General features: G+C 34.0%; 2 protein-coding genes across 2 annotated transcripts; one reads left to right on the forward strand and one right to left on the reverse strand.

Annotated features, from left to right (window-relative positions):
* Nucleotides 1-1,749: 1,749 nt before the first annotated feature.
* On the forward strand, nucleotides 1,750-3,396 carry LOC143546005 (uncharacterized). The gene is made up of 4 exons (XM_077037762.1): nucleotides 1,750-2,211; nucleotides 2,503-2,909; nucleotides 3,001-3,099; nucleotides 3,166-3,396. The coding sequence occupies exons 1-4, from the start codon at nucleotides 1,783-1,785 to the stop codon at nucleotides 3,377-3,379; spliced, it is 1,149 nt and encodes a 382-aa protein (XP_076893877.1). The 5' UTR covers nucleotides 1,750-1,782; the 3' UTR covers nucleotides 3,380-3,396.
* Nucleotides 3,397-6,551: 3,155 nt separating this feature from the next.
* LOC143546011 (methyl-CpG-binding domain protein 4-like protein) lies at nucleotides 6,552-7,723 on the reverse strand. Its single transcript, XM_077037768.1, has 4 exons — nucleotides 7,658-7,723; nucleotides 7,034-7,519; nucleotides 6,758-6,954; nucleotides 6,552-6,672 (listed from the first exon to the last, which is right to left on the reverse strand). The coding sequence occupies exons 1-4, from the start codon at nucleotides 7,721-7,723 to the stop codon at nucleotides 6,552-6,554; spliced, it is 870 nt and encodes a 289-aa protein (XP_076893883.1).
* Nucleotides 7,724-8,961: the final 1,238 nt, after the last annotated feature.

Genomic DNA, 8,961 nt, shown 5'->3' on the forward strand with positions numbered 1-8,961 from the left:
ATAAGAAAGATGAGAGAGAAGAGTAATTTTAGGAATTTTAGAAGAGATTAAGAGAGAAAAATGAATATAGTTTACCAAATTTGTCCTTTTACTCTTTAATTAATATTTTTTTAACTTATATTTATTTACAAGATTGCATTGTGATCCTAACCATTGATCTAATAGATCAATGGTCCATATTTAGTTGGATGGTTTTCAAAAAAACCATGGTTTTCATTTGAACATTCCCATATATATATATATATATCAAAGTTTAAACATGTTACGAGTAGTTAAACGAGTGTGTTAATTTCCTGTCATAACTAATGTAAAATATATTTATGTTTATTTACATGAATCTCTTAATCTGAAACATAGGTTGACAAATGTCTAAAATCGGTGTATCAAAAAATGTGGGCGCTCTTTTGTTCCAACACATAAATATATAAATAGGCATGAAGTAATACCCTTCTATTTGCAATTCCTGTGAATCCGTCTCTCTCAAAATGTATTGTACCACAACCAAACCGTTGCATATGTTATTGACTTAATGTTAGTATCACATTACTGTGTTTATATTCCCGTCCACTGGATGGGTAAACTGCTAGTTGAATGTAGGAATAGAAAAGTTAGCCCACGTCATCTACCTTCCTCACATTTCAAATAGCTATGTACAGTGCGTACCGTTTCATCGTCGAAAAATCCGCTGGCGAAGCTATTTCTTTTACTTCTCTCTAGACTCTCCTTTCCTTTCGTCGACCGACATGGTCCGACAGTGTGGACTAAGTAATTTTCGACAGTGGGCACTAACCAATTGTTGGCTCGTCGGATATTAACGAGTACCCGTAAATATGACACTCCGGGCAGGTGGACAGTGGGCACCGTCCCCTACTAGCTAAGGTGTGAATCCGTCGCTGACACCCCATCCGTGCTAGGGCTAACATGTTACTTATATAGTAATTCAGAATTCAATGTGTCAAGTCCATTAATGACAAAGACATTACATTTTACAATGAATACAAAAAAAGTGGTACAATTTACAATAAATGGACACATTAAACATTAAGATCAGTGGGTTCAATTTTCAAAATGGATAATTAGTTTCGGTTATGGCAGGAAACATTAAAATGAAATGATTTGTCATATATTATTGGTTTAAATGGTAACAAGGACTAACTAATTTCTTTATTTAAAGCTTTCATATTTTTAGTCATTCACATTTTTCTTCATAATAAGCCACGTAACAAGGACTAAACTAAATACTAATCTTTATATGAAGATAACATTTTATAAAATTTTGAAAAATAAATATTGTGTAATACAAGTCTTGAACCCAAGACCTCATGTTTCAAACTAAAGATGCTTACTAACTCCACTTAAATAGTTATTGTGTTAAATTTCTTGACTTCTAAATGATATATTGTTAATTCACTTATAATTAATGTATTACATATAACAAATTTTTTATTTTTATTATATTTTTCACCCTTGTAGAACACGGGCTCTAACCTAGTTTGCATTATTTCAATTTTAAATAATGTTGATAACCAATATAATGGCTAATTATATTTTTAGTCATTCACATTTTTCTTCATAATAAGCCACGATTAATGCCTATTATTTTACTTGATTTTATATATATTTAGTAGTTATATGACTTTCCCTTTCAAACAAAATTCAACCTACAATTAATTTTGTCATGGATTGATATGAGAATTTTGAATTAAAATTAACAAACATAGTAGTCATTATATATATGTGTCAAAGCGTATGATAGAGGCATAGCTTAATTAAGTCTTGAGCATGGCCCCTAGAAAAAAGCTAAAAACATACTCTGAAGAAATTGGTTTCAAAAAGTCACCAAGAGATATAGGAGACATTGCCATGAAAGCTTTATCTAGCAGTTGTCTAGTGGATGACAAAAGGTTGGCAACAAAGATCATGGGAATGAAGAGCAATGATTCTTTAGAGACTAACTCCTCACATTCGGTTGATGTGAAGTCGATGAAAATTGACGAAAAGAACGCTGCGAGAGTCTTGTCAGGGGCGATAATGGAGGTTGAGTTCTTCCCAACAAAAGATACGAGGATGGTGGCTGTTGGAAACACCTATGGAAATGTTGGGTTTTGGAACATAGATTCGGATGAAGATGATGATAATGGGATCTACGTCTATTACCCTCATACAGGATGTGTTTCCGGGATTTCTATTCATCCTTATTCATTGTCCAAGGTATTATTGTTACTTATTTGTTTGTTGAAACATATAGTGTCATACTCATTTTGATTGTTCATATACATATATTTTTAGTGCTTTATTATATTAATTTTGATCTATTCACATAAGCTAGTAATTGGAAAAAATGAAAAATATAGTAATTTTATGTAAGTTATGTGATAATATGAGATTATGACATCAAGATCAAGATCAGAATTATAGAATGATTAGAGTCAAAATAAAAAGAATATATACGTTATATTTAATTTATATCTAACTGATCTGTGATTATATATGTGTGTGTAGATAATTACTAGTTGTTACGATGGATTTGTTCGTTTACTAGATGTTGAAAAGGAGAGTTTTGGTCTAGCATACACAAGCGAGCATCCAATTTTCTCCATATGCAGACCGTATGACAATATGAACTCTTTATTTATCGGGGAGGAGCATGGAAGTGTTGGTAGTTTGGATATACGGTCTTCGAAACCTAATTCGTCATGGAAATTGCATAAGGAAAAGATCTACACCATCGATTTCAACTCACAGAACACAAAATTAATGGCCACCAGTTCGAAAGACAAAACTGCATGTATATGGGATTTGAGAAAACTTGACCATCTTAATCCGCAGCCCCTTAAGCTTGTTAATCACAATGGCGCCGTCAATTTGGCTTACTTCTCTCCTTCTGGGAACCTACTGGCAACCACAAGGTACACGCCTACACTTACCTCATTCATTCGATCACTACTTATCAATATTATCAACTTTCATGTGAATGCGCGCACGTATGTATATATATAGTAAGGATGATAAAATTGGGCTCATGAGCGGAGCAAATTATGATGTGGAGTGCATGATAAACCACCCCAACTACACATCCAGATTCATTTCTTCATTCAGGTAAGTAATCGACTTATTGAATTCGTATATGATATACGCGTGTGCATGATTTTTGATATTTTGTAGAGGCATATGGGGTTGGGATGATGGTTTCATCATGGTCGGGAATACGAAGCTGAAAGGGGTGGATGTAATATGTGCGGAGGAGAAGAAACTTACATATACGATGACTAATCGTGACATCAATGCAATCCCATGTCGTTTTGATACTCATCCGATGTTGCCTGGGGTGCTTGCTATATCTACCGCCGGAGGTCGAGTCTATGTATGGGACATATGAATATGTTTTCTACTATGAATGAAAGCTTTAGTTTTGTGGGAGGTTAATTGTTGGACTATAATCATTATCAATAAACAACTGAATGACTTGTTTTAATTTTGCACTTATATAATGTATGATAAATTACTATTATTATGCTTAGGCTAGCTTGAAGCACATCAAATACAATTAAATTTGTTGCATACTAACAAAAACATAGGGCTCATGCCTATATTTATATAAATGTCTTCTATTCCCTTGTTTAAAAAAAAAAAGAAAGACTTGTTGATTAACTAACCTTGTTTAAGGTATCAGAAAGCAAGTTTAGTTCAAGTTTCTCAATATGGTTGACAACGTCAAGAAACTTAGGTTCTTGTATACCAAATTGCCAATGATCACTTTGAAATAAAAACAAAACAAATACATTCTCATATTAAAGTATTAAATCTACATTGAAACTTTTTTAATATTTACCTTAACAAAACTAAGTTTTGGAAGACCTCAAGGAAATTAATTATTTTTCAAATTCTTGTAACGTAAATAATAGTGACTAGAAAGAAACCTTTTCACACTGAAACTGATGGAAAGAATTTCTCATAACATGTTGTCTGTAAATTGGCCTTTAGTGTGTCTCATGAAGTTCAATACTAAGTAGTAACTCAGCCTGAAAGTACGTCTGACCAGTAGCGAATGAACATATCCCCCCAGCGCTTGTTCTCCTAGCAAAATGAGCCTAAAACAATAGTTGGTTGCATCTTTTCTCCAAGTACACCGGGAGTGCTTGAGAATTAGAACCAGGTTGATGATGTCTTTCGGTCTTCCCACCGTATGCATGAATTCAATTATATGAAAAGTATCTGGTGTGAGAAGCCCTCACCAGTCCAACTTCAACAAATTTTTCAATATCCTAACCAACTTATAAACAAGATTTTGCATTCGTGTTGCGGTGGAACATCAGCCTGTGCTGGCCCAAAAATTAATAAAGAAAGAAAACATTACATAAGGTTAACGAAAAGATCATAACATTAATGTAAATCATAACTTTCAACTCGATTATTAAGTTATAATAATGTTCCCCTTTTAGCTATTCTACTTCACTTAACACATTTGATGTTAAATTTGACCTGAAGTTATGCATTTGAGTGCAAATAACAATAAAAGATATACACGGTGTAGAGCATCATATATGCAGCACATGAGTAGTTGGTAATCAACTCCTCTTTTGTGTTCTCATAAAAAAGATTTGTAGAGACCACAAAGGTACATAAAACCAAGGCTGCAAATAAAATTCGTTCTCAACGCCATCTTCTAAATTATCGGTTGCACCATGTTCATTTTAATGTTTAAAAAGAACACTAAATACTGTTAGGAGAAAAAATAACAAATATGCGGAGTAAAACACAACGTAGGTCAAAACAAAGAATAAAATGTATTTAACTTATAAAGGTAGGCCTGAGTAATTCAAATTCTCTAATAACACTATCCATTTTGAGAATCCTTCATTTTATAAAAAGATTAATAATTATATAAAATCAAATATTAACTTTTAACAACTTTGACACTTTTACCGATAATGCTTACTTGGTTTGCAAACCGAGAATCCTTTCGTGATTCAGCCTTGGTAGATTCTTCAAGCTTTTTTAAAACGCGTTCATATGAAGATGTTGACAAAACCCTCATTCGCTAAAAACTGCTGAAACAACTGCACAAAATAACATCAGCCCGTAGTTAGTCAAAAGTATGGGTTAAGACGACAATACTAAAAACCAAACACACAAACATGATTTCATACAATTGCCACATGGGACTCGAGACTAATAATTCCTTGATTTGCAGTTGTTCGCGAGTCCAAAACCCTATAGTTAAACTCATGTCCTGATTAACACGAACAAGTTGCTCTCCAGCCTGCATGATAATAATAATAATAATAATAATAATAATAATAATAATAATAATAATATACAAGAATGCATAAGTTGCAGTTAATACGAAACAATGTAAAGTTGCAAAATATACTTTTTACATATCAAGTTTGAATTCCTGATATCATACCTTTAAAGCCCTCTCAATTCCAGCTTCGTGTCTAGAGGCATCTTCAATATTTATAGGAATCACTGTCTACGGTATGAATCTTCCTCACTCACTAAAAGTATTATTTTTGACATACAAATAAAACAATTTCAAGTTAATATTTACTACATACACAACAATAAAAAACAGGGAATTCACATAATTACCATTTGATTTGCTGATTGCTAAAATTGAAGATTTGGACTTGGAGATCAGGCCACGTCTTTTGGGGTTTTGAAAGAGCATGTCCAAATATATTGTTGGAAAGAAGCAAAAGACGAAGAAATACCCGGAACGAAGAAAACAGATATAGAGAATGTGGGAGGTGAAAGGTGCAAATATGTACTATAATGTATAAGATAGATATAGATGGTAATATACTACAAAGTTCGTTTATTGTTTGTGTTATTTGTAATCTATTGTGCGTGGTCAATTGATTCATGAAAAGACCATCAATAATCTATAATCTTCCATAATAGAGAAAGTTGCTGATGTGATCAACTGCTTATTGTAAGTATTTACTTGGTAGAAGAATTTTAAAAGTTTTATGTAGCCATATATGAAAAAAAATTTGATATTTTCCGTTACAAATTTTGTTTTCGAATTTTTCTTATTTAAGTGCGCTTCGTTTTAGGCCCGTGCTTTTTTGTTTTTGCGCCTTAAGTGCGCCTAACGCATTTACCATCAGTAGTAAATTTAATCCTTCAACAATAACAGTTATAATCCTTATCAGTAATAATCCCCCACAGCAATAACACACTATTAGCAGCAACTTTCCTGCTCATTCCTAGTAGTTACTTTAACATAGTTCATGTTGAGCACCCACATCCTACAATCCACATAATTCATGCAGACATTAACTTTTGTTTCACTGTAGCACTATTTTCAACAATCTGCATCTTGGTGCAAAATCCTCCCATGCATAATATTCGCAAAAAAAGAAATAATAATAATTATGAATGTATACCACATATTATATTAGCATATGAAAACATCATACTTAGCCCAAAATTTTACACCAGACCTGACTACTAAATTGGTCACTGGCAGATCAAACACTCGCTACCATGCCCAAAACAACCAAAAATTGACACCGCACTTGTCATCATAACTTATCTGTTTGTCACGTTAATAAATGAGCATTCTGATGAAGAAAATCCCAGTACTTGTTTAGCATATGATCTGTGGGTATCACACGCCTCCACTGCCCTGTAACAAATATTGCATATGCATCTGCAGCATACCTAAACGAGACATACATATAAGACCGACGACCAATGCGGTGGTATCACAAGTCAAACAGGTTGAGGATTCAATTCAATCACTTACTTCCCAACGCCATGGAGTTGAGTGATGTGTGTCCAGTCATCCCATAAATATCCTAAAGAAAATCTATGGATCCGTTGGGACTTCACTTTTTGCAGTCCAAGTGATGTTATAAGCCTCTCGATAGTCTCTTGCGGGACCTCTGTAGCGGTCTTTGCATCTGGGCATAAGTCAAAGAAATCCGATATCACCCCTCTCACCTACATACAATACATACCACACACATTATTCATATATTTCAAATGTTGAAACAAGAATGACACAAACATAAAGAGCGACCTGAACACCCTGTGTCATGTTTAGTAGAATACATATGCAAACCACCCTCCAAGGGTCATGAACATGATCCTCCTGGATGAGATTATGATGAGACCGCGGAGGCTTCCACGTGTTATCTGGAGTCTTCCTTTTGTAGGCCTCGTCTTGCTTTTGTTTAGCAGTAAGTTGATCTTTCTTCTTCTTCTTTTTTTTCTTGACGATTATATACTCTTCTGTGTCGGTTCCCGGTTTGCTTGGGAAGTAAGGTGACACTATTTTGATTTTGACCATGACACTTTCAACAACAGGTTGAGGTTGAGGTTGAGGTTGTTCGTTTTCGTTTTCTTTTAGCGCCAGATGATCATCCGAGGCTGTTAGTTCTTTGACGGTGGTTTTGCAATGAGGGTTAGGTTTGTAGACAAATTGAGAAAAGGGATTATTAGCATCAATGGGATTGGTATTTTGGGGGCTAATTTTGGTCTTCTTAACATCATGAATGGGAGGAGTCTGTATGTATATGTGATGGTAAGTAAGTAAGTAATAAATAACCAACGAAGAAGAAGATAATAATAATAATAGGATGACACCTGTGAAGAAGGAGGTTGATTGTTGATGGCAGGAAGAGCCAGTATAAATTTTAACTACTTCTTCTTCTTCTTCTTCTTCTTCTTCTTCTTCATGGAAACCTTCGCTGGTTGTCTGCTCTGCCATGCTTTCCCACCAAGTTCAATGTTTAAGTTTTAAATAAGGAAATATTGGTGATAGCCGTAACACCCTGTTAATAATTAGCATAATTCTATGACTAATGTAACTATGCTTATGTAAATAATATAATATCATAAATATAGTTATATTATTTAGTCCAAAATCTCCAAACATATTTGAGATATATTTAATTACGTTCGAAAAGTTCAAATTTTGACGCGTAGGGAACATGCGTGAAACGACCGCTGGCGACGACTTAAAAACTGATAGAAGTCCAAACGTGTCAGGAGCAACTTGAAAAGTTAATTTTTTTATGAAAATATTAGCGATAATATATAAAATTATTTTCTGGAAGACTTGAATCGCGAAATTCAGAAAATAAGAGAATAAAAGCCAGTGTATGACACCGTATGAGCCTGAAACCAACCATTTCCAAAAATTGGTTTCTTAGGCTTGTATTATCTAGAATTCAATATTGGATCAAACCTGATAAAAATTATTAGAAACGAGATTTGTTTGATCTGTTAAAGTACGTTAGATGTTAAAACGGAAACTTAAGATTGTTGTTCAAACACCACTAACCAACCCAACCCATCCCTTCCCCACTCAAAATCAACGCCCAACCCACTCATGTCATTTGTAATCATCACCATAACACATGCATGAAAGCTTCTCTTTTTGACAAATCAACTCAAACACACACATAACCGAAAATTCAAAATGGGTCTGGTTTTTGGGTTTAAAAAGTAACGAATGTTACAAAAAGGGACCCCCTATCCGAGTACGTTGGTTGTTACCAACTGGAAAGGACATTGCATGCGCTTTAGTTACACTTTTTCATGGAATTGCATAGTTTTTACGTACTTATATAAAACTTGTGTGAACGCACCAACTATTCATTTAGTTGACTGTATTTTATATATATGCTACAGGTACGATTATTAGAGGATGAGACGGGTGAAGACACTAGAATGTTTAAATAATGGACAAGTTGATGTTCGTTTTTATTTCCTTTTAATGTATTTGTTTATATGAGCACTCGTGTATTTGCGATTTAAATGAATTAATGGTAATATTGTCACGTAATAGTGTCACATGTGTTTTGAGTAATTTGTACGTCACACTCGGGCATTTTCGCTTTAGCCAGGGTGTTACATGATACACGACAACTTGGGGAGCGATGAATATTACATATGCATTGAACACTCTGTCACTAATCAAATAGACAATATCCCTCGTGCCAC

Source organism: Bidens hawaiensis, unplaced genomic scaffold (assembly GCF_021521415.1).
Source record: "Bidens hawaiensis isolate Kalapana, Puna unplaced genomic scaffold, B.hawaiensis_p1.1 tig00014142_1, whole genome shotgun sequence".
Taxonomy (NCBI): domain Eukaryota; kingdom Viridiplantae; phylum Streptophyta; class Magnoliopsida; order Asterales; family Asteraceae; genus Bidens; species Bidens hawaiensis.